Below are 26757 nucleotides of genomic sequence, written 5' to 3'. Positions count from 1 at the left end.
GCAATACAACTGCGTTTCGCCAATTGCAATGCAATGGCCACAATGTAAGCAGCAATAATCATCAGGACATCTTGCAAACACCATCTGTGTCTGTGTGTGTCAGAGGTTTTCATGACATGTTCAGTATATACCGTATATGTATATCTATATATACATTTGAAATTGCATTGGTCCCTTCTCTTGGCTATCAACCTGTTGTTAATCCTTAAAAAAATGAGTTTCTATGGTTTAATGCTCCTTTTGAATGGCATCCTTTTTCACTACAGAGTCTAATATAAATGAAATAAAAATACAGTAACAAAAGTGGAACGTCTAAAAATGTTTTATGATGCAAAACACCACAAGCATAAACTGCTGAATAAACCTATACTGGGTTATTATTACCTACAGGTCAGAAATATTTCCCCGTATCCACCTTGTTTTTCCCGTAAGAGTGGGCGCGGCCATTTGTAAATTTTACGAGTCTGGATTCCGGTCTCATCCATGTATAACTGGTTATAACTGGTTTGTAGTGCAAACAGTTTTACCGTTTACTGCACATTGTTATTAGGGGTTTAAGCACATAGGATCAGCAATCTCCATGTATAACAAATTGTGCAGACCAAACGATAAGTCGTAGAGACTTGAAACTTGGAGGAATGGTAGCACTCACACCAACTACAACATGACCAAGGGTCACCCCAATCGGCCTGACGGAGGTGCTACAACGATCAAAAGTACATAACCGCTCAGAACTCCTAAACTGTCTGTCGCAGTCTCAAGTGTCGGAAATGTTGTCGGAATCCTTGGCTCATGTCGGAAAAAACACATACTTCACATTAGATAAGCCTGGCGAAATTTTCCAATTTTTTTGAAAACCCTACTTTTGGGAACTAGTCCTAGGTTTTTGCCCCATCAGAACTAAACCAGTGCAAAGATTCTCTGGAGATGAGTATCAATAATTATCAAACAATTATCAAACAAATGTTAAACTTTCGACTCACCTTCACAAAGGGACATTAAAACGTTCGAAAAGGGGCAGGGCAACTTTTAGTAAAATGCCTATAACTCCTGAACAGACTGAGATATCTTCACCAAACTCAGAACACTTATGTAAGAGCTTAATCTGAGGTCACGGGGGAAAAAAGTTGCTGAGCTTGGCCACTTGGTGGCTCAAAAATATGGCTATACCTACGCAACCATTTGTCCTATCAACATGAAAATCACTGTGCACTGTTGGACAATAATTATCAATAAAATGTTGAACATTTACCATTCGGGACGCTATATTTGGAAGTAGTTTAGAAAAGGGGCCTGTCCAACTTTTACCCAAAATCCTATAAAACCTAAATGAAAACTCAAAACTTCACGAAACCTGGTGAGCACATGCGATTCTAAACAAGTATGCAAAGTTTTAAGGAGATCAGGCCACAGGTGGCGCTTTAACAGTCATAAACATTTAAAAACATAATATTTCTATGGTAAATTACCTGGATTTGCCAAAAATGCTTTTTAAAAATCATTTATTTAGGTGATTACAGGCTTGCTAAATTGTTTTTTTTCCATGTGCTTAAATGCCTTAAAGCGCCTGAACCTCGGTTATCTATAGCCGCTTTTATACTATCGACTGATGCATTTGTGTTTACATTCCAAAGAGTTCCGTTTTATCATCACCATAGTGGAAAATGAAACCATATCCATGCTGGCTGGCCCAGATCGGCACGGAATGGAACAGTTAAGCAAAGAGAACGGTTCAGCCCGATAGTGGAAAAGCCGATGTGTAGGGGCCAAGCACCGAAGCTGCTGAGTCAAATGGACACCAAAATTTGAAAAAAAAATTGTAAGATTTAGTTTTTTCTAGGGCTGTCAAACGATTAATCGCACGTGTGCTGTGTGTAATTATTATGTATATATAAATGCACACAAATGAATGTATATATTTAAGATAAATATGTTATGTACAAAATATTTTCATTTATATATAATATAAATTCTATAAAAATTATAATAAATACATATACTTGTAAATATTTTTTAACTATCACGATTAATCGTTTGACAGCCCTGGTTTTTTCGCTATTTTTAATAGTTCGTAATAAAACCTACTTTTTCGAACTCATCGTAGATGGTTTGTCTGATTTTTACCAAAATTTCAGTTCATCTTCAGACCATGCTGGCAAAAATTTATGGAATATAAGTTGATTTGTCAAACCATTCTTGAATAACGTGCAAACGAATTCTATGAAATGCACGCAAAAATGGTTGTGAGGCTATATCTCCACAACAGTTTGGCCTATTGAGTGTCATAACAAGCATGATTGTTATGACTGCTACCTGCAGTGTTTTGGCACAGTGCCACCTAGTGGTCAGGACATATTAAAAATGGCCATTTTTGTTTAACTTCTCAATGGTTTGACCAAAAATCAAAACTGGTCTCTTTAGATTCAGAGGAGCATGCCAAGTCGACTCATACACAGTTTTCCCATGTCAGCCATTTTGGATGTTGGCCATTTTGATTTTTAAAATAATATATTTTAAGAACACATTGGCGTATTGTTACGAAACTTGGTATGCGTCTCCGGCACCATGCCCTGACGGTACTCAGGGTGGCCTTGTGGCCAAGAGTTATAAAGAAATTTCGAAAAATGCTAATAACGTTTGATTAAATTGCCCTGTTGTAATGAAAGTATATTCCTTGGTTCATGCTGAGAACATCGATACCAATTATGCCAAAATTGGTCAAAGGTCCTATCCACCATTTTGATTAATGTTGAAAACCTACTTTTTTGAACTCCTCATAGACTGATGATCCAATTTTCACCAAATTTGACTAAACTGCATCTGAGCCCGTATCTCTGCAAAGCTTTGACATATTTACACAAAACTTTGTATGTGCCATTGACCATGTCACACCCATTGGTCAAGAGTAATAAACTATTCATTAACCATAGATTATGAAATTTCCAAAAATGCTAATTTTTAATTGCATAAGCCTATTGTAATGAAACTATGAAACTTTAAAGGATAAGTCCACTTCCAAAACAAAGATTCACAAATAATGTACCCACCCCCTTGTCATCCAAGATGTTCATTTCTTTCTTTCTTCAGTCGTAAAGAAATTATATTTTTTGAGGAAAACATTTCAGGATTTTTCTCCATATAATGGACTGATATGGTGCCCCCGATTTTGAACTTCCAAAATGCAGTTTAAATGCGATCTCAAACGATCCCAAATGCGGTTGTAAACAATCCCAGCCGAAGGGTCTTTTCTAGCGAAACGATCTGTTATGTTCATAAAAAGAATACAATTCATTACACTTTCAATACACTTTTTAATGTCAAACGCTCGTCTTGTCTTACTCTGACTGAACTCTTCTGGAAGTGGAGTTCTCCTTTAAGCCATGCTGCCAAAATGACTCTGAGGCTGTATCTCTGCAAAGCTTTGACTTTCTGACACCAGACTTTGTGTGTGTCATGATCACGTCACACGGAAGACACCACATCAATTTGGTAACAGCGCCACCTATTTGTCAAAAACTGATAATGCATTAAATCACACTACTAGTGGTTGTTTTTATGATTTTTCACCTGTTTTGACTAAAATCTTCTTAAAATGACTTCAATTACTCATTGCTTCAGTTGCTACATTGCTTGCCTAGTGCTTGGCCCCATAATTGCTGTTTGCAGCTATATTTCTTCTTGTTATTTCCCTATAGTGGCTATAAACCGGAGGGCTCGCCCAAAGGCTATGCAGCATGTTGTCGATTTATGTTCAGTACTAACAGAATCAATAAATTCACTGAAACAAATTTTTACAATTACAGTTACCTACAAAAAAGCAAAAGATTTATGCATAAGTGTTCATTAACTATTAACCATTACTAACCATTTTTATTGAAACAAATCTGACATAAGTTAAAAAAATAAATATGAGATGTTGCCTTAAGTACTAAAATGATTTAAACTAAAACATAAAAATAAATTAAAGCTAAATAGAAATATTAAATATTAACATAATTACTCAAATCTAAACTGAAAATTAAATACAAATATTTAAACAAGGTCAAAATATAAATACTAGTATATAAATAATAATAATAATAATAATAATAATAATAATACGCTATCCAGTCCCTTTGTATGATTACACAGCTTCACAATCTGTTTTTAATTTATTTTTACTTTACTAAAACATTTATAACAATATGTATCTGACAGCTATAATGCAGTATAATGTCTACAGGGGCACTTAAATCATAATTAGGACCAGAAAAAAAAAAATTAAATGTTAAATTACAGATATAAGATGCCCAAAGCCATGATTACATTCAGACCCAGCTTTGCATTTGACATGATCCTTTTTGTAAATTCAATTGACTGATTTATTGACTTGATTAAATATCATTTATATGATATTAAAATTCAGCTCTGACAACAGAACAAACATTAATCAACAAACATTAGTAAACAGACAAAAGCAACAGCTTAGACAAAACAAAACACTGTTCGATTTGATTTCAAACAGCTCTTTCACAAGCACTGCATGAGTAAAACAGTCCAAATAGAAATTCAAATAAATAACACAAATCGAATTTATTCAGTTTCCCTCCATTTGGAGTTTACGTAAATGAGGCAGTTTGCAAAAGAGCTTTGAAAGAGTAAAGGTCGTGAGTGTGAGATAGAGCTACAATCTCTTATCTCCTTTGTTTATGCATAGTAAAATGTACACTGACGTCTAAAAGGCAATGAACGATACATACTTGAACTCTAAAGTACCATTTCTGTGCATAGTTGTAACAAAGACACACAAATCTTTGATCTACTTCAGCAGTGGAGTGCATAGATAAAGATAAAGTGAGAGATGGTAGTTCCTGAGAGGAGAGAGGAGAGAAAAAGAGAAAAGAGGAGAGTGACGAGGCTGGCACAACTAGAGTAGTGTCTCCCACAAGCACACAGCCAGTGTGACTTAAGAAAAACAGTTCCTTCATATGAGGCAACACTAGATCATTCTCTCGGACTTCCCTGTGTGTGAGTGTCTGTGGATGAATCTTGAGCATCTTCCTGTAGTGCTGCTCTCCGTAAAGCTGTTCGGTGCTCCAGTGTTTCTCTTTTCTCCACCATTACTCCACAGTGAGAGAGAAAGAGAGAGAGAATGTTCAGTTTCATCACTTCCTGGTGTCGTCTGGTTTCAGCCACGAGCCGTCGTCGTCTACTTCCTTTTGGACGACAAGGAGCATTTCTGCAACATCCTGAGAAAGCTGCTCAGTGAGAAATGACCTGGGAAGAATCAATAAAAAAAAGATCATGATTTATTGGGTTTCATTCACTAATAATTGCACACAAGTGTTACATTTCTCAGGTTAAAAGCATTTTAAAGCAAGTTTCATTTGTATTTATCACAGTCTATAAAGTAAGGCTATGTAAAAACAAGTTTTTGTTAGTAATTATGAACAAATCACTCTAATGAATCCAAATTTCTCAATATTTGGATTTTTATGCCCCCTCAGATTACAGATTTTCAAATAGTTAAAAGCTTATATATCCAGCTGATGGTGTATAAATCTCTCTTCTTTTTTTTTTTTTTAATTTACCCTAATAAATGGTTTTGTGGTCCAGGGTCACAAATGACTCTTCCAACTCTTCTTCTTATGAGCTGGCAGTTCAAGAACAAATGACTCTTTTGAGCCAGTTTTTATGAAGTTTAATGAATCATTTAAAAAGGCAAACTAATCAGACAAAAAATAAGTAATCATTTAAATAATCTGATAAATCTTTCACTGAACTAACAGTTTTACACCAATGTTATTTTGAAATTATTATATGGTGTTATTATTTTCATTATATATTGATTTTTAATGTTTTTAAAGAAGTTCTCTTCTGCTCACCAAGCCTGCATTTATTTGATCCAAAGTACATCAAAAACAGTAACATTTTGAAATATTTTTACTATTTAAAATAAATGTTTTCTATTTGAATATATTTTCAAATTTTAAATAATTTATTCCTGTGATCAAAGCTACATTTTCAGCATCATTACTCCAGTCTTCAGTGTCACATGATCCTTCAGAAATCATTTTAATATGCTGATTTGCCATGAAAGAAATATGTATTATTATTATTATTTATTATCAATATTTAAAACACCTAAGTAATTTTTTTTATAATCCTTTGATGAATAGAAAGATCAGCATTTTGTAACATTATACACTATACCATTCAAACGTCAGTATAATTAATTTTTCATAGAAATGAATGCTTTTATTTAGCAAGGATGCTTGAAACTGATCAAAAGTGATGATAAAGACATTTATAACGTTACTAAAGATTTCTATTTCAGATAAATGCTGTTCTTCATCAAAGAAACTTCTACTCAGCTGTTTTCAACATAATAATAATAATAATGTTTTTAGAGGCAAATCAGAATATTAGAATGATTTCTGAAGGATCATGTGACTGGAGGAGTAATGATGCTAAAATTATTCAGCTTTTAATTCACAGGAATAAATTACATTTTAATATATTCAAATAGAAAATACTTACTTTAAACAGTAAAAAAATATTTCAAATTTTTACTGTTTTTGGTGTACTTTGGATCAAATAAATGCAGGCTTGGTGAGCAGAAGAGACTTCTTTAAAAAAAAAAAAAAAACATTAAAAATCGTACTGTTCAAAAACTGCTGACTGGTAGTGTACATTATATATACACCACCGTTCAAAAGTTTAGGGTCAGTACATTTTTATTGTTTCTTTTTTCTTTTTTCTTTTTTTTTTAAAGAAATTAATACTTTTATTCACCAAGGATGTATTAAGTTAATAATTAAAAGTTTATTAAAAGTTAATAATAAATCATTTACATTGTTATAAAATATTTATATTTTGAATAAACACTGTACTTTTTAAACTTGTTATTCATGAAAGAATCCTGAAAAAAAAAAAATTACAGGTTCCAAAAAATATTTGGCAGCACAACTGTTGATATTATCCAACATTGATCATTCTAATAATAAATCCGCATATTAGAATGATTTCTGAAGGATCATGTGACACTTAAGACTGGAGTAACAGCTGATAAAAATTCAGCTTTTCATCACAGGAATAAATTCTATTTTAAAGTATGTTAAAATAAAAAAACATTATTTTATATTGTAAAAACATTTTGCAATATTACTGTTTTTTTTTCTATATTTTTAATCAAATAAATGCAGCCTTGATGAGCATAAGAGACTACTTTAAAGACTATTACAAGTCTTACTGACCCCAAACTTTTGAACGGTAGTGTATATATATTCATTCATCTTGTTTTGACTTTTATTTTTATGTTTTCATTTTCATTTTTAGTAATTTTGTTATGTTCTTTAAAAAAAATATTTCTAGTTTTAATTATTAAAATTAAATTTAATTGCATTAATTAAAGGCAACATTTCTAATTTGTTTTAATAATTAGTTTTAGTATCTAGCATGTATATTTTATTTTATTTATTTTAGCTTATTTCAGTTTTAGTTAACAAAAACAACAATACATGGTTACTTTAAAGCTTACTACTTGTGGGTTTTATTGAAGGTTAGAAGATTCTGTGTATAATTTCATTTCTTCCACACACTTAAAAAAAGAGTGCATAAATGAATCAAATCGAACTGAATCGGTATTGAATCTGGAGATGAGTGTTGATACCCAGGCCCTGTCTTAGATTATATAAACATACAATACATACAAATGCACACGGGGTTTAAGAGCTCACGTGATCCATCCTGACTGTATGTCTGTTGTGTTTTATGATATTACCAAAACAATCTGCCATTATAGTCCTGCTCTTGCTCTTATTGAATTACCTGCTCTCTGTCATTATAATTGTGTCTGGGCAACATTGCACTTATTATCAGACATTTTGGATATATGTGGGTCTCATTTTACAGTGTAAAACACAAGCATTAATGTTTTCAAGCAAAAATAAGTTTGTACTTATTTTTAAAAATTAATTTTTAGTAAGTCTCACCTGAGATCTGTTTCTCCGCCAATACAGGCAGGCCCTTTTAATTTCGAGTCTAGGTTGTAAAACTGTCCGTTGACTTCCCGTACCGCCAACCAGTGTCTGCGTCTCAGTGGGAGAGACACAATTCCCAGTGACACCCTTGATGGGACATTCAAAATGAAGCCCTGAATTTTGTCCAGGCACAAATTCTGTACTGACCTACAGCGAACGAGAGATATGAAGAAAAGTTAACCCACCTTTTATGATTTTATGACTTTATGACTATAAAGTGACACCGCGTTGCTGTCACACTCACCTGCGTTTGTCCCACCAAACAGCAGCGAGCCCCCGACTCTGCAAAGCTGCCATGATGACATTGACATCATAGTTTCCCGTGCCCAACACTGAGCGGTGTGGATTCATCACACATTGTGGGGCAAGTCTGCAAAGAAACAAAACAGACAACTTTGGCTTTGAGAATATAGAACAAGACTTTTGGCTTTGAGAACATAGACTAAGGGGAGGAATACACACACACACACACACATATACATATAAGCTCACCTCTTGCAGATGTCATCCGCTGTCTCCTTGGTAAAAACTCTCTCCTGAAGCACGTTGTTCAAGGCATGGATGGCGCACAGCTCCAATCTCTGTTTCTCATGAAACACCTCGCCCTCGCTCATACTCAACCTGCCATCACAAGTACATTCATCCCGTCGATTAACAATTAAGTACACCCAAGAGCACATAATGTACTCGCGGTCAGGCGAGCTGACAGCACATGACTCAATACATCATCACTGTACCTTCTGGAAGACACAATCCGCAGTGCAATGATTTATCCACAGTATGAAAACAAATGCCGCTTAGACGTACCGTGACACTAATCTCTAATGCTCCATTACACCTACTCTCTTAATAACTTCACCTACGAGGATCTCTGATCAGAAAACGCTATCTGTTTCTCTTCAGTGAGGATCGGCCGGAAGTTGTGTTGTTGTTGCGTTTAGGGAGGGAACGCCCCGTGCGGTCATCTAGGAGTACACATGAGCTCCACAGGGGGCGCTATAATCATCATTTTTCTTTTAGTAGCAATGGGACAAGGAAATTAATATATTATTCAAATATTTATCATTTCGGGGAAGTTCTGTAAAGATCAAAAATTGATTCACGGCTGTAAACAGAAGTGTAATGTACATGTTCTTCGTTTTTGTTGTACAGTTTAATCATTTAAACGTTTAAATGTTAAAGATTATATATTTTCAGCACAACCTGCAAGCTTTTATACTACTAAAAATGTAAGAGCTAAAATATATACTGCACAGATAGGCAACGCAAAACTTCAACAACAAAGCGTAGCTTTAGGTTTGGAGTGCACTCTAGCGGCCGTTAAGTAGTGCAACAAATTTAGTATCCAGTTGTTTTGTGGGCTTGGTCAGATCATTTGTTTTCAGTGAAACTCGTTTAAAGGGCTTGGCTTAATTAAAACATTAATAATGCTGATTTAAATGACGGATTAAGGGATTAAACAACCAGATTTAACTCATGTTGTCAAATGCTTTGGCAATTTTCTATTTTATTTACAATGTATTTTATAAAAATAATAATTTTATTATTAAGAATAATAACAACAACAACAACAACAACGTTTTAATGATAAATACAAACATCTTAATTTGTTTTCTACACAGAAACACTGTAAATGTTTTGGGAATACAAATGGGGAAAAAAATGTCATGCAACAAAGCACCTTAAAATGAAAATTGAAACAATCACAACACCACCACCACCACCACCACCACCAACAACAACAACAACAACAACAACAACAACAACAACAACAACAACAATAATAATAATAATTATTATTATTATTATTATTGTTGTTGTTGTTATTTTCTATTTACAATGTATTTTATAAAAAAATAATTTAATTATTATTATTATTATTATTAATAACAAAATTGAAATGATAAATACATACATTGTTTTCTACATTGCAACACTGCAAATGCTTTGGGAATACGAATGTAAAAAAAAATGTCATGCAACAAAGCACCTTAAAATGAAAATGAAACAACCACAACATTAACAACAACAATAAGAATGATAATAACCAGTGCTGGGGGTGACGCATTACAAGTAACGCAAGTTATGTAATATTATTACTTTTTCCAAGTAACTAGTAAAGTAACGCATTACTTTTTAATTGACAAGAAAATATCTGAGTTACTTTTTTCAAATAAGTAACGCCAGTTACTTCCCCCCCCATTTATTGATTAAAAGCTCTCCTGTCCCCATGTTGACAGAAATCGGGAGTAAGATGTTCTAGAATAAATGTGAACATGCATTAATTCATCTCACTCACAAAAAACTGATTCAGTATTCCTAAAAATGAATGAAAACAGTGAAATTCAACTCCGAATATGATGCAATAATAATTAAATATGTTAATACAAATATCCTTGATGCATTTAATCCCATTTTATTAGCCAATGTCTTTGCTGCCGATCTTCGATGATCCAATTCAACCATACTAATAAGCAAAAATTACTCAAAATAATCTAACATTTGTTTTCCTTTTTTTTTTTTTATTATTGCTGAAGAGTTGACATTTTTTTCTTCTGTGTTCTACTATACAGACATGAATTTACTTTTCTCAAAGCCTGAGGCTTTTGGTGTGAAAAGGCTTTTACATTTGCCAAAAATAGAACTTTTTATATTAAAAACAAACAAGCAAGCCCTGCCCAGATTTAAAAAGTAACGCAAAAGTAATGTAACACATTACTTTTCATTAAAAGTAACTAAGTAACGCAATTAGTTACTTTTTTAGGGAGTAATATTGTAATGCATTACTTTTAAAAGTAACTTTCCCCAACGCTGATAATAATAATAATAAAACAGTAATAATAAAACAGGGATTTCAAAGGGTCTCAAAACTAAAAAATACTGCACCCGTGTTCTCCGATTCATGAATAAATGACTCACCTGGCCCTTAGTGAATCACAATCATACAATGCAACCTATGATGGCCAAATCAAGAACAAATGACTCTTTTAAACCAGTTTTTATGAACTCTATGAATCATTTAGAAAGACAATATCATAAGTAATCATTTAATCAATCTGATAATTAATTATTAATAATTTAATTATTTTGTGTTACTCACAGTGTTATTGTTGTCATCATTTCATCATTGTTTGACTGCTTTTATTTAATATTTTCAGTTTTCATTTAATTTTTTTGTACGTTTTTATATGCTTTTGCCATTCATTTTATTTCTTTAAATATATTTCTATTTTATTTCAGTTAGTCGCCAAGGCAGCATTTCTAATTTTCATTCAGTTTAATCTAATATTTATATTTATAATTTATTTTAGCTGTATTTGAGTTCCGTTTTAGTTAACAATAACAACAATACAAGGTTACTCTAAAGCTTTCTTCTTGAAGATAAGAAGGTTCACTGTATAATTGTATTTCTTTCCCATAACGACAACAAAAGAACATAATGTGATTAATGCTTTGGGCGCGCCTATCACAGATTGTAGTATCACAGGAAATAGTTTCCTGTGAGTTAATCCATGATGTGATTCACGACACAAGTTATTTTAAATACAAGGGATGGCTCATCAGGCTAGGTTTACAAGTGATTTAGGTTAAACAATAACGTAGCTTATTATTTTGAATAAATAACATTGCGGAGTGACAGTAACTGCTTCCAAAAAAGATTAAATCCCTCGTCGTTGTTATTTCTAAGTCTTTGATTGGATCATGAGTTGAACCAACATTTGTCCCTGCCTTTGGGAGGGCATGAGTTATTCAAACGCACCTATGACCAAAGAGCATTTTTCGCATTCTCAACTTTCTCTGGTCGGTGAGGTTTCCAAGGGTTGCTACGTCTGCGTAACCCGAGCTTCTGATTGGCCAGAGGGATTTAATTGTTAAACACGTGTAGCGCTTCTCACATTCCGATTGGTTAAACCTCTTTCGAATTGCTTCTTAGACGAATTGTATTTTTGTTCCTGTGTCAAAAAGACTGCTAGCTGATAACAGGCTACACTAGCCGTCTGTGGCAGTTAGCTATCGAGCAAACCAACTTTATCAGACGAAATTGACAACACATTGGACTTTAAAACGTTTAGACAGCACATTTCGTCTGAGGACAACATCGGATAGCAGTTTCACAAGGGAAAGCTCTGAGGATAGCCAGATATCTACATTTCTCAGCAAGCCCACCGTTAGCCTAGCCTGCTTTGGTAACAACACTAGCAAGCCGACCGACGTTACAGTTAGAAATTGGTTTTGATAATTTGTATATTCTTTAAACGTCTTCATATATTTTGCGATCGTGATTGGTGGCAACTTTTAGATTCGTTATCGGTGGTTTCCGTCGGTCTCCTTGTAGATCACCGGATCATCCTCCTCGGCCGGTTGGGTAGCAGTTAGCCAAGTTTTCTCATTTGAGACAAATTTGCTGGCTATTAATAAAACCCTACACCGCTGAAAATGGTACGTTTGATTTGAAAATCGATGAACGATGCTAAACTGTTTGGTTAATATAAGAAAATAGACTGTTTGTTTATTTTCGTCACTTTTTTAGCAGTTTAGCTTGTATCTTATTAGTAGGTACAAGCTGTAAATTATTAATTTACGTCTAAACTGTAAGTTGATTTTAGCTTTTTCTTCTGTTTTGACTTTAATTTCTACCCTTTTCACTGTCTTCAGCTAATAGAGCAGATTATAGAGATATGATGTTAAACTAGCAGTCTTGTGCAAGTTCTAGTATTAGATAATTTATTAATTTGGCTGAAAATAAGGGTATTTTTAGGATTGCTGCTTTCCTAAAACTGATATAAAACGAGACAGATATATTGATTTTAGTCATGTTTGTCATGAAGCTATGCAGGTTTACCAGCAAATGTCAGTCTGTAGTCATTAATGCTGTGACATGCTTGTGACACATTTCTTTTTTTTTGTGTAGAATTCAAACGTGGAGAACTTGCCGCCTCAAGTGTTGAGACTCGTCTATAAAGAGGTTTCTGCCTTGGCAGCAGACCCTCCAGAGGGGATCAAAATCTACCCCAGTGAAGAGGATATCACAGAGCTACACACTGCCATTGAGGGCCCAGGTAAGTAGTGCATATTAGTACTTATTTATCTCTCTCTCTCTCTCTCTCTCTCTCTCTCTCTCTCTCTCTCTTTCTCTCTCTCTCTTTTTTTTTTTAAGGACCGTTGCTTAACTTAACAGTTTACCTTTTCCCCTGTTTCACAGAAGGAACTCCGTATGCAGGAGGGGTCTTCCGGATGCGTTTGGTCCTTGGGAAGGATTTTCCTGCAGCACCTCCCAGAGGCTATTTCCTCACAAAGATTTTCCATCCTAATGTTGGGCACAAGGGTGAGATCTGTGTCAATGTACTGAAAAGAGACTGGAAGGCAGAGCTGGGCCTGAGACATGTATTGCTAGTAAGTAGCGTTTTACTTTTTCACCTGTCATGTTCAATATAGATTAAAATGCAGGTAAAAATGGCCTAAATTTACACACATGTAGAGGGATAGTTCACCCAAAAATGAAAAATTGTCATTAATTACTAGCCCTCATATCGTTCCGAACCTTTAAGATCTTCGTTTATCTTCGGAACACAAATTAAGATATTTATGAAATCCGAGAGCAATCTGGCCCTGCGTGGACAGCAATCCAACTTAAATGTTCCCATGTCCAGAAACATAGTACGGACTGCGATTCAACCGCACTTTTATGAAGCTACCTGAACACCTTTTGTGCGCCAAAAAAGACTTTATTAAGACGCATGCGTTCCTCTGCACGTAAACAAGGCGCAGCGATGGTGGTGCGCTCAATGGCAGAAGATGTGATTTGGAGGAGTAGAATTGAATAAAGTTGTTGGGTTTTTTTTTTTTTTTCTTTGTACAAAAAAAATTATTCTCATAACTTAATGAGAATAAATGATGGTTGAACCATCACATGGACTGTTTTACTGATGTCCTTGCTACCATCCTGGGCCTTGAACGTGTCAGTTGTATTGCTGTCTTAGCAGGGACAGAAAGCTCTCAGATTTAATCAAAGATATCTAAATTTGTGTTCTAAAAATAAACAAAAGTCTTTTGGGTTTGGAACAACGTGGGTGAGTAATTAATAACAGAATTTTCATTTTTTGTGAATTATCCCTTTAAATAATTCAAAATGTCATTAATGAAAGCACTAAACAGGCTAATTTATTTAAAATAGTTTGTTCAGTAATTGAATAACCAATGACGGCAGAATTCCAGTAAAAGATATTCATCTGTAAGGCAAATTTATTCTATGATTCATGTACGGGCATATGAATATTTATGTATTTAATTGCCTATATCTTAATTTGTTGTAATAGCAACACTATTAATTCTGTTGAATGATTTTACTAAATTAGCCTATAGATTTTAAGAAAAAGCAAATTTGCAATTTAACTGCTATTTACATAATCCGTGGAATTACTACCCCATGAATTACAATAAGGATTTAAATTCAAAATAATACTAATGATGGTTTGACAATTGGCTTCTCTGTGAATTCTTATAGGTCATTTTATTCCAAAAAAAATTCTGTATATATTATATATTCTGTATGTATTATTTTTATTTATATTTTTTACTCTATAAATATTAAAATATTGTGTCCACAAATTTTTCAAATAACAAATGGACAATAATACATTATCAATATTAAAGGAGAATTTCTAGAACAAAAATTTATAGATAATATGCTTACCCCCTTGTCATGCATCCCCTTGTCATGCATCCCCTTGTCATGTCTTTTTTCCGACGTAATGATTAATTAATTAATTAATTTATTTATTTTTTTGAGGAGAACATTTCAGGAATGTTCTCCATATAGTGGACTTCTATGGTGCCCCCGATTTTGAATGTCCAAAATGCAGTTTTAAATGCAGCTTCAAAGTGCTCTAAACGATCCCAGCCAAGGAAGAAGGGTCTTATCTAGCAAAACGATCGGTTATTTTCATTAAAAAAAAAAAAATCCAATTTGTGCTCTTTTATTTCAAACGCTTGTCTTGTCTCATCTTCCTGAACTGTTTTTTGTTTTTTTCTGGTTCAAGCCATTTGGGTTTGTCAAAACTCCCATTTCTTTTTTTTTCCCTTCAACTTTAAAATCATCCTATATTGCCGTTTTACCTCTTTTTGTTAAGGGTGTTTGATCTTCTTTGCGTGTTCACTTTGTAAACACTGGGTCGGTACTTCTGCAGCGATGTAGGATGATTTTAAAGTTGGAGGAGAAAATGAGATGAAAGGTTTTTGACATACCCTAACTGTCTTGAACCAGAATACACAGTTCAGGCAGACGAGACGAGATAAGCATTTGAGGTTAAAAAGTATTTAAAGTGTAATTTTTAACTGCTTTTTGGTCGTCAAAATCGGGGGCACCATAGAAGTCCACTATATGGAGAAAAATCTTAATGTTTTCCTTACGAAACATAATTTCTTTACGACTGAAAAAAGAAAGAAATTAACTACTTGGATGACAAGGGGATGAGTGCATTATCTATAAATTTGTTCTGTAAGTGAACTTCCCCTTTAAACAATACAATGTCATTGATTGTTTGTATATGGCACTATTATAAGCCTTATGTCAGTTTATAGCAGATGTCCAGTTGTGTTTGGATGCATTTGTTTTATTTTTGTCTAGTTTTTCACAGTTTACCCCACTCTCACCTGCAGTTTTTGTTTAAAGGGATTAACACAAAAATGAAAACTCTGTCATTACTCACCCTCATGTCGTTCCAAACCCGTAAGACTTTTGTTCATCTTCGAAACACAAATTAAGATATTTTTGATTAGCCGTGAGCTTTCTGACCCTGAATAGATAGCGGCAGCAATTGACACATTTAAGGCTAACCATACGATGTCCTTACTTCCTTTCTTGGGCCTTTAAAGGAGAAGTCCAATTCCAAAACAAAGATTTACATATAATGTAGTCACCCCCTTGTCATCCAAGATGTTTACGTCTGTCTTTCTTTATTCGTAAAGAAATTGTTTTTTGTGGGAAAACATTTCAGTATTTTTCTCCATATAATGGACTGATATGGTGCCCTGATTTTGAACTTTTAAAAATGCAGTTTAAGTGCGGTTTCAAATGATTCCAAATGCGGTTGTAAACGATCCCAGCCGAGGACAAAGGGTCTTATCTAGTGAAACAATCGGTTATTTTTATTTTAAAAAAATAAATAAAAATTTAAATACTTTTTAATCTCAAACGCTCATCATGTCTTGCTTTGAACTCTGTGTATTCTGGTTCAAGACAGTGTATGTCGAAATTGTCGATTGTATTTTCTTCCTCAACTTCAAAAATCATTTCAAAATCATCCTACATCACTGCAGAAGTACCAACCCAGTCTTTGCAAAGTGAACATGCAAAGAGGATCAAACACCCTCAACAAAAAAGGTAAAACAGCGATTATAGGATGATTTTGAAGTTGAGGGAGAACATGAGATGGGAGTTTTTCGACACCCTGTCTTGAACCGAAAAAAAAAAAAAAAACAATCCAGGCAGAGTAAGACGAGCATTTGACATTAAAAAGTATATAAATTGTATTATTTTTATGAAAATAACTGATTGTTTCACTAGATAAGACCCTTCTTTCTAGGCTGGGATCATTTACAACCGCGTTTGGGATCGTAAGAAGTCGCATTTAAACTGCATTTTGGAAGTTCAAAATTGGGGCACCATATCAGTGTTAATGTATATGAAGAAAAATGCTGAAATGTTTTCCTCAAAACATAATTTCTTTATGACTGAAGATAGAAACATCTTGGTTGACATGGGGTGAGTACGTTATATGTGAATCTTTGTTTTGGAAGTGGACTTCTCCTTTAACTAGTCAGTTGCATTGCTACCAATGCAAGCTCAGAAAGCACTCAGATTTGATCAAATTCTTCATTTGTGTTCTGAAGATGAACAAAGGTCTTAACGATTTGGAACGACATGTGGGTGAGTAATGACAGAATTTTCCTGTTTGGGTGAACTATCCCTTTAATGTGGTTGTAACAGACTTTGAACATCATCGTCAGTGTAAATGTATTTCAAAAAAGATTTCAAGAGTAGCTGTATTGTGCAACAATGACCAGACTTTAAGCCAAGTCTAGTTTAAAAAAAAAAATCTGAGCTTTCAAAATAGTACCTTTCTTCAGTACTGTATTATATAACTCATTTATCATTCACACCCCTCTGATTCTTTCTTTCACAGACCATCAAGTGCCTTCTGATCCATCCTAACCCAGAGTCGGCTCTGAATGAAGAGGCTGGGAGGTTACTTTTAGAGGACTATAAGGAGTATGCATCCCGTGCTCACCTTCTGACAGAGATCCATGCTATGGGAGGCACATCTGGGGCCCCTCAGGAGCCCGCTGATGGACCCCAACCCAAGAAGCATGCGGGAGACCCAAACAAACGCGTAGCCGGAGCTGGTTTGTCAGCAAATGGTGTGGGCACCAACAATTTAAGTAACAGCAGCTCCAGTGGAACAAGTAGTAGCAATACTAATATAGTTGCAAAAAAGAAAACAGATAAAAAACGAGCTCTGAGGCGGCTATAAAAAAGAATGAATCTGTGCTTTTTTGTGTACATATAAATATTGAAGTGTGCAGACCACCTTTTCTCCTCCTTAAACTGTCTTTTACCATTTTTAGGATAGCACATTCGTTTTGTCATGCTCCTGCAAGATCACTCCTCTCGTTTTTGTTCCTCTTGTCTCTTTCAACTTACTCTCAGGACTTGAACTGTCCTTGCGACAATTCTCTCTTTGTTTCATTCACACAAGGGTTTTCATCTGTGTTTCAGAAGTTTTACGATTGTTTAGAGTATGGAAACAGTAGTAAAAGTTTTGACAAAGTTCATTCGTGGCCTCTAGAGTTATATCATGACCATAAGCAAGATTTTGGTGTGTACTGTCAGCACAGAATTTATAATATATTTAGATTGTGATGGGACAGTTACTGTAATTCTGTCCTATTGTAGATGGACTGAACCTGTTATGTTTTCAGGAGTTTTATGAAGAATAGTTATTGCACAGGATATGATCGTTGTGTGTTTGTGGTGAAAGAGATGCAAGATCAGGAATAACAGAGGACTGTCAAAATGTGGTCTGAATATTGCTCATATGAATATTACTTTTGTTTGTTTGTTTGAGTGCATATTTGTGTGGTATTATTTTTGTTTCCTGTTTTTACTAAATTTGTCTGTTCGTTTCTATTTTATAGTTCACTTTTCAAAAGGCCTTTTTTCCATTTTTAAATGAACAGCTACATTTACCTGATTTACACTGATGCTTGAGATCGAGTCCTTGAAGCCTTAAGACCAGTTGGGGTAGAGCGATGGAGCTATTAATTAATCATGAAATATGAGCCAGAAGTGGTGTTCGCTCTCATCTTTGAAATAGAGTACTTTGGTTATACTTTTCAGTAAGAACATTTACCCCTTTTTATATGACCACAGCTGCAATTTTCTCTGGCTCTACTGGTCTCTCAATCAAAAGGCTGTTGAGGAGTCTTCTCTGGTTGTCTGTTGTTGCCCATTGTTACACTATATGGGGCCTTCAGTTCCCAAAGATCCTCTAACAAAGTGGTATGAACTTTGGACAAGATGTGTTTGCAGAAACAGTTTGCCCTTATTTAAAAGTTTGTGGATAAACAACAGGGCATTTTGTGGCCATTTAAGTTATTTAAATTAATAAGAAATAAAGAAATTTTAGGGAGCAATTTGATTGTTTCTGTTATTTATTGAAGAAAAACTAGGTTAGTCTGTTTTTGTCTGTCTTTGGAAATTATGGATTGGTAAATGTATATACATACACTACCAGTCAAAAGTTTTTGAATGGTAAGATTGTTGTGTAGTGTTTATTTTATTTTTTTTAATTTTCTCTTCTGCTCACTAAGCCTGCATGTATTTGATCCAAAATGCAGCAAAAGCAGTAATATTGTGGAATATTTTTACTTTTGAAAATAACTGCTTTCTATTTAAATACATTTTAAAATGTTTTTTTTTTTTTTTTCCTGTGGTCAAAGTTAAATTTTCAGCACCATTACTCTAGTCTTCAGTGTCACATGATCCTTCAGAAATCATTCTAATATGTTGATCAAGAAACCCTTTTTTTTTTTTTTTTTTTTTTTTTCCCTCCAGGTTTCTTTGAATAGGAAGATCCAAGAAATTATAGAAATTAACACTTTTTAGATGGTATGCTTAAAATTAATTAAGTGATAAAGACATTTTATGTTGTTGTTTTTTTTTTTGAGCAGCAAATCAGGTTATTAGAATGATTTCTGAAGGATCATGTGACTGGAGTAATGATGCTAAAAATTCAGCTTTGAAATCATAGGAATAACATTTTAAAATGTTCAAATAAAAAGCTGTAGTAATAATATTTAAAAAATGTACTTTGGATTAAATAAATACAAGCTTGGTGAGCAGAAGAGACTTTAAAAAAAAAATAATATAGATAGATTTATATAGATAGATAGATAGATAGATAGATATATTTTATATATATATATATATATATATATATAATTTTTTATATATAGATATAAATCTTACTGTTCAAAAATTCTGGTAGTACAAAATTTTTTAAAAAAGAAAAGTTACACACATGTATGTCTTTTTTTTTCTTTTTTTTTTTTCCCCTTTTTTTTTTTCACTCTACCAGTCAAAAGTATTTCAACAGTAAGATTTTGTGTATGTGTTTTTTTTGTTTGTTTGTTTTTTAATTAATTTTCTAGCTAAAGGAAAATGAAATTAAAATTTACTTTGCCTTCGGCCGTCCAAGATATAGATATAGGGTTTTTTTTTTTTTTCCAAAGTCATTTCTTCAGCACAGATCTTGAGAAATGTATCATTACATCACTTGCACACCAAAGTTCATGTGGAGTGAATGGGTGCTGTCAGAATGAGAGCAAATAGTTGATTAAAAACATCATGATTAATCCAAAAAAGTAAAAAGCTGTATTTGTAATAAATTCATCATTAAGACTTTAACATAAAATCATTGTTTGTGGCTAAAATATACATTCTATCCATAAAATTGCTTTCTCCTAAATCATCTCTGAATCAGCAGAGACACATGCTCTGATCAATTACTGTTTAAAAGTGAAAATGGTTCTAAAATATTTTTTTTTGGCGGGAGCGGGTAACCACAATAGACACTTTCACTGGAGAAATTGTTATTATTATGGTTTATAGACTTGTATTTTGTCCAGAAGTGATGATTTGAAAGTAAAACACATCAAAGATGGATTTGTTTCTTAAACATGCTTCACAAGTTTACTGGATTATTATGATGCTTTTATCAGCTTTTTGAACTCATTATGACAGCACCCATTCATTGGATCCTTTAGTGAACAAATAATGCTAAAATGACACTCTTCTCCAAATCTGTTCTGATGAAAAAAAAATAATAATAATAATGATAAATCTTGGATGGCATAAAGGTGTATGGTTATGTATAGATACATTCTCTAAATGCTCTGTATTTACATCTGCCCAGTAGTTTCATTGGCGTCCTGCCGTTTCAGCACTCCGCAATATTTGCTTTTGAAACATTGTATAGTGATGGAGACGTGCGGATGGTTAAAAACAAGCCGTTCAGTGTATTTCGCCCCTTTTATGCCACATACTCAGGTTTTCCCCCCATATTCAGAGAGCGCATTGCGGGCTGTAATTTGTACGGGTTATGAACGGATGATCGCTTCTCGTCGCAGGTTGCCTGAGCGGCCGAAACAGCGGCCCACCCACCTGTATAGGAATAGCTAAGTGCACACCGGCTAATTGCTGTCTGTAGGAAGGAAAAGCCGATGAGGGGGAAGATATGAACCTGCAGTACATATGCAATAATCGGAAAAATTCAAAGCGTTGATTTAGGTTTCAAATCTTTGTGGGTCGCACAATAGGCCCGCAAAAACGACTCGCCCCTTTCACCTGTGACAATCACGGTATCAAGAAAAACAGAAATGAATTGCTCTACGAGCACAGAGTGGTTAATATTTCATGGCCTCGGTGGATTATGTGCGGCTGATTGCATCGCTCTCCATGGTGCTGAAATGGCGATTGACGGCTGTCGATTAAGCCAGAGGCGCCGGGAGACGTTCAGCATTTGGCTGCGTGCGTCTATGTCGCCGCAGAGGACAGCTCATCTGTTTGATATTACATTAGGTGCAGATTAATTAAAGGAAATATTCATCGCCGATTTAATCAAGCGTGCGATTGCCTAGATGATTCATCTTAGACATCTAAAGACTTCTTGTAACTAGTACAAGTTGTGTATATTGCAAAGAAGAGTATTTCATGCAGGCGGGAATGAAATCTTAATGCAGCTAGACATGTTTATGTGAAGGTTCGGCATTCACCATGTGGCAAAGAATAGGCAACGGCTGTGTCATCATGCAGGGTTGGCTTTTTTGCAATCTCTTATTTGAATTTCACTTCCTAAACCCCATTTAGCAACCGCTATATGTCTGTCTTCCGAAGCTTTAATGTTTTTCCGCAACCCGTTCTTGTTCTTTAAAGATAAGGAATCAAGATTATTAGAGTCACAAACAAAATGACATCGTTGCCATGGCAACCGATCAGTGTGTCTCCCCTCAACACACACACACACACACACACACACACTCGCACACCATATTGCTTAGCCAGCCATAATCGTGGCAAGGATGAGAAGTAGTTTGAGAAACGAAACACTTGAAGCGGTCGGGAATCATCGTATCAAACCCTCACCAACACCGTTTCGCCAAACCAAGAGACGCACTATTCAGCGCAGCGGACCTCTGTGAGAACACCCGCCTCATTCCACCGGTGTTTCGTGACAGGGTCGGAATGTTCTTGTGTGCACACTTTGCAGGCGTCGATTAACAGGAACGTTAAGGAGACAAAAAATGCATGGCAGCGGTGGCGTCTGATATTCTGAGCGTTATTAAAATTATATGAGGGACTTGGAATACTTTCACAGTACGTAACGATAAGTTGTGCACGATCTGTTGCCTGTCGCTAAAAAAATCGATGTAGTACGAGCATGGAAACAACCGGGGTAGGTGAGAGAAAATCCTGGAAAGAAATTAGCGACTGTAACTGTTGTTTTGTTACCAAAACACGAGACTACCAGCAGCAGTAGGGAAGTGCTGCAACAGTTTGTGGAAATAACAGCATTTCTTAGCCATCATCGTCGCTCAGGGTTGAATACGATGTGAGACCGGTGGTGTCGTGAGGAGAAGCAGTATTCACCACAGGTAAGTCGCTCAAGTTGAACTATATTTCTGCAAGTCATCTAATTGTCTGTTCAAGCGTTCGCACGCTTCTGTTTGGCGCTCGCAATCGAAGTTTCATCATTTGCGCTGCGCAAAGAAAACACAAATGTTAGACTAGCTCATGTTACATTTTATGTTTTCGATCAGTCGACCTGAGGAAGATGTTCACACATATGTAAGTGTACGGTGGCTCCACATCACCCTTCGTGCAAACATGCATTCACGCCTACGCAGACGGCCATTCATTGCTCTAGCGCTGCTTGTCATGTCCACCTACTCACCCGAGTGCGAATTACAGGTCCACAATCCGCAAGAGACACGTCGATATACGATAGTTTCACCTGCAGCTATCAGAAATGTATCAAACCCTGTTATTATTGCGGAATATGAGTGTAGCGAGAGCAACAAAAGTCAGATTTGTTAGGCGGGTTGCGCAGAGGACTTTTCATACGGTGCGTCTCTCTACAGGTATGACGTTCGGCGTTTGTTTTTTTTAACATTAGCTTATGTTTTGCTAAGTTGACAGAATTAAGGGAACACACCCTGGTGGTGTTTTTGGGGAGGGGGCTACACATACGTACGAGCTTATAAAATATAATCGTGGCTGTTTTTTGGTTCTGGAAAACTTGAGGTGAAATGCACAAGATGGCATCACTATAGGAAATTATGACTTATTGCGTGTTTTATATACAGCACCTGGTTTTAGTTTAACCCTCTGGTATTGTTCGGTCATTTTAGACTGGAAACAGAAAATGTTTTGATTTTTAAAAATCGGAATGGTATAAAACTCAATTAATTTTATGGCAGTCAGTATGTGACCACCAAAAAGCTAAATGGTTGTAAAAAAAAAAAAAAAAGTCACACTTGTGTTGTTCGCAGTCCGTCATTGGAGATGAATGGGAAATACGCACAAATACTAAAATACAAAGATTTTTTGTGTGTACAAATCATTCACGATGCAGAAAAAAATGTGCAAAACAGACACACTCCACCCAATCCCCACATACACACATATATGAACTAGTGTGACAGTAACACAAAACATGTTTTTGCAAATGCCTGAAATATAATTAATAATTTGGCAAAGAATGCAGTAAAAACAGACACAGAGGAAGGAGTTACACACTAAAACATTACAAAACACACTTTTCTACACACAAATAAACTGGTGTGGCTGTAAAAATATATGGCAAGCAGCCAGAAGACACATATATGAGGTTGAAATCTGGTTGATTCACTTTTGATAAAACGTTTTAATTTTGATGTTATGTGTAACAAAATGTGTTTCTCTGTTCAGGTTTGATTGTAAAACGAATGCAAAAAAGTTGTCTTTGAGAATGTCTAAATATATATGAAAGTGCATAACTTAATAAAAATAAGTCATTATGTCTAAAAACCACTAGAGAGTTTATAAGCCTTTTATATAGAGCTATATCTAGTGGCTAAACCATGGAATTGCATTTGTTTTTCTTTTTTTACTGGCACTAGATGACACTAATCTGACTTCAAAAACTGGATTTTAAAAGCTAGAAAATGTCATGTTTAAAATGGTCTCTATTTTAACATGAAATAATGCCATAACTTAAAAGTAATATAAAGATCTTAGCTTTTTTTATATTTTCAATGAGGACATGATCAGAATTATTGCACTCATTTGTTACATGAATTTCTCTCAAAATACAAAATAAATAAATATTGGAACAAAAATATATTACATTGATTTTACTGAAAATAAAAAAGTTAAAAGACTCCCAAATGAACAACACCAGAGGGTTAAAAGAATAGAAAAAGGCAAAGGCCCTGCCAAATAGAGCTGCAGAAGCCTTGGTGAAACTTGCAAAAGTAAGTCCCATGTTGATCTTTTAAATGACTGTACACGCATTTGTTGCCAAGTATGATTTGTGTATCCGAACTGGTTTTGTTATCCCAGCTCAAGCTGGTTTCTTGTTTGCAAGTAGAATTTCCTGTCAAGAGGCTTTGAGAAGAATCTGTGCTTGCCAAATGGCACATTTTGCAGCTTTGCAACACATTTTGCTGATTTTTTTGGGACTCCACATATGACAGAAGCCTTAGTCTCTGTCATTCTGTGACAGTTCATGTGACAGTTACTCATCTCATTCCTTTAGATCTAAACATGGTCCACTAAAAGTGGCTTTTTTTGTCTGTCACATCTCGTTCATTTGACAGACCAGCCTTTTCAGAACAATGCATTTGATAATATGCATTTTTAATATGAGGGTTTGTAATAGATGCACACTGTTATAGTCAAGTCCACAAATTGCCTGTCGCAGGGGTATAAAGAAAAGGACAAACTATTTGTCTTTCAAGAGAACAGCAGGTTTAGAGGAGAGAAGAAGGAGGTCTGTTCATCCTATCTATCATTCTCTTTCTCCTTCTCTCCTTCTATACAAGTCTGAACTACTGCAGTGCTATTCTGAGAGAGAGTGAGCTGCCTCAACCCACGCACTGAATATCACAGAGAGAAAGAGAGAGAGAGAGGGAAATGGAGGGAGGGAGATAAAGAGAAGTCGAGAGAACATCCAAAACAGACATGTTTTGCAACAGGAATACAATGAAATGGAAGGAGAATAGCACGGTCAGATTAAAAACGGACGAACCGTCCGTGATTCCTGTGTGAACTCACGTTCTGGAAACTGTTTGTGAATGCGCCACATCTTCAGTGTCACATCTCTTAGAAGTCGCCCACAGAGCTTTGGTGATTGGGTGCCGTGTTCGGCAAAAGCTAATCCAGTTTGTAGAGGCGCACACTGATTCGCATAGACGAGAAGGTGTCGAAATGGCCTACGCTTTATTATAGATATGCAAATGAGAGGTTACTGTTTTTAATGTTATGGGCTGTTCTTAGGCTCGCTCCTGTGGAAACTGTAAATGGCCCACATGACTCACGAAACGCCACACCTGTTCAGATCAGCATCTAAAATGTTTTCGCTCAATGCTTACTGCTTGCAGCCGAACTTCTCACAGGTGTGTGCAAAATACAATGGCGAGAAAGGGAAAAGCGTTCTTCCCACGCAAGTCGCTTGTTGCGCTGTGTGTGCAAAATCCGTAATTGCATCTGTTGATGCAAAGTCCTTTCTAAAAGCACTTTGGCTATTTAATGCTTCCATATTAATTATGCACAAAATGGGGGCAAAACCACAAGCAGGTTATGTTTTGCTAATCATTAAAGTGTTATCAGCAGCTGTTGTTAAAAGAAGCCTTTTGCAGCATTCATCAAGTTGCCAGCATGACATAAAGAATATAGTCTGACCATTCAAATCTTTGTTTAATTTACTGAAATGTTGTGTCATATTTCACTCATCATGGTTAGAGTAGAATATGATCAAATTCAGTCATGGCAACATTTTGCTACACATCTTTCAAATGTATTGCCCATTAATGAATAGAACAGAATATAATCAAATAAAAAACAAACTTCACTTTAAAATTTTACAAAGAAACAGCATGTTTCACATTAAACATGAAATTTTAGAAAAGCTGAAATTATATACTTGTGCAAAACATTTCTTTACAGTAGTAATATAATATAATATAATATACAGTGAAATGTACATGTATGTAATGTAACGTACAAAAAAGAAACAGAATATTTCACATTGAACATTAAATTTTTAGGTAGAAAAACTGAAATAGTATACTTATGCAAAACATTTCTTACAGTAATATAATATAATATAACAATACAGTGAAAAAATAAGGTAGAAACACATTTCACTCAGATGTTGTACAAAGAAACAGCATATTTCACATTAAACATGACATTTTGAAGTAGAAAAACTGAAATAGTAGACCTGTGCAAAACATTTCTTTACAGTAATAATATAATTTAATTAATATAATATAATAATATACAGTGAAATGTACATGTATGTAATATAATGTACAAAATAAAAAACAGCATATTTCACATTGAACATAAGATTTTAAAGTAGAAAAACTGAAATAGTATACTTGTGCAAAACATTTCTTTACAATAATAATATAATTTAATTAATATAATATAATATAATATAATATAATAATATACAGTGAAATGTACATGTAATATAATGTACAAAATAAAAAAACAGCATATTTCACATTGAACTAAATTTTAAAGTAGAAAAACTGAAATAGTATACTTGTGCAAAACATTTCTTTACAGTAATAATATAATATAATATAATATAATATAATATAATATAATATAATATAATATAATATAATATAATAATATACAGTAAAATGTACATGTATGTAATATAATGTACAAAATAAAAAACAGCATATTTCACATTGAACATAAGATTTTAAAGTAGAAAAACTGAAATAGTATACTTGTGCAAAACATTTCTTTACAGTAATAATATAATTTAATTAATATAATGTAATATAATAATATACAGTGAAATGTACATGTATGTAATATAATGTAAAAAATAAAAAACAGCATATTTCACATTGAACATGAAATTTTAAAGTAGAAAAACTGAAATAGTATACT

The 26757-nt window shown here is 34.4% G+C and overlaps 3 protein-coding genes across 4 annotated transcripts in view; 2 read left to right on the top strand and 1 right to left on the bottom strand.

The window, feature by feature from the left end:
* Nucleotides 1–4139: 4139 nt before the first annotated feature.
* Nucleotides 4140–8966, bottom strand: josd2 (Josephin domain containing 2). The gene is made up of 5 exons (XM_051132365.1): nt 8759–8966; nt 8514–8642; nt 8266–8391; nt 7974–8168; nt 4140–5256 (listed from the first exon to the last, which is right to left on the bottom strand). Exons 2-5 carry the CDS (start codon nt 8633–8635, stop codon nt 5145–5147), a joined length of 555 nt encoding a protein of 184 aa, XP_050988322.1. The 5' UTR covers nt 8636–8642; nt 8759–8966; the 3' UTR covers nt 4140–5144.
* Nucleotides 8967–11956: 2990 nt separating this feature from the next.
* ube2s (ubiquitin-conjugating enzyme E2S) lies at nt 11957–18731 on the top strand. The gene is made up of 4 exons (XM_051132232.1): nt 11957–12461; nt 12934–13081; nt 13225–13415; nt 17207–18731. The coding sequence occupies exons 1-4, from the start codon at nt 12459–12461 to the stop codon at nt 17552–17554; spliced, it is 690 nt and encodes a 229-aa protein (XP_050988189.1). The 5' UTR covers nt 11957–12458; the 3' UTR covers nt 17555–18731.
* Nucleotides 18732–21576: 2845 nt separating this feature from the next.
* LOC127178074 (protein shisa-7-like) overlaps nt 21577–26757 on the top strand; it is a 30608-nt gene continuing 25427 nt past the window's right edge. Inside the window, exon 1 of one of the 2 annotated variants that reach the window (XM_051130714.1) lies at nt 21577–22235. The gene's annotated coding sequence lies outside the window, so the exon portion shown is untranslated. Of the gene's footprint in view, nt 22236–22318; nt 22722–26757 lie in introns of those variants that run through there. The other variant, XM_051130715.1, reaches the window with a different exon arrangement.

This window comes from Labeo rohita, chromosome 16 (genome assembly GCF_022985175.1).
Source record: "Labeo rohita strain BAU-BD-2019 chromosome 16, IGBB_LRoh.1.0, whole genome shotgun sequence".
NCBI lineage: Eukaryota > Metazoa > Chordata > Actinopteri > Cypriniformes > Cyprinidae > Labeo > Labeo rohita.
Note: the sequence above shows the minus strand (reverse complement) of the source record. Positions and strands in the feature narration are given on the sequence as shown.

Excerpts from the sequence above, each read along its gene's own strand:
- josd2 (XM_051132365.1), bottom strand. The coding sequence starts at position 8,635 with ATGAGCGAGGGCGAGGTGTTTCATGAGAAACAGAGATTGGAGCTGTGC. Across the intron at positions 8,392-8,513 it reads GCGGATGACATCTGCAAGAG|ACTTGCCCCACAATGTGTGA; the intron begins GTGAGCTTATAT and ends GTTTCTTTGCAG. Across the intron at positions 5,257-7,973 it reads GGCGGAGAAACAGATCTCAG|GTCATTTCTCACTGAGCAGC; the intron begins GTGAGACTTACT and ends GATTCTTCCCAG.
- ube2s (XM_051132232.1), top strand. Across the intron at positions 13,082-13,224 it reads CACTGCCATTGAGGGCCCAG|AAGGAACTCCGTATGCAGGA; the intron begins GTAAGTAGTGCA and ends CCTGTTTCACAG. Across the intron at positions 13,416-17,206 it reads GCCTGAGACATGTATTGCTA|ACCATCAAGTGCCTTCTGAT; the intron begins GTAAGTAGCGTT and ends TTTCTTTCACAG.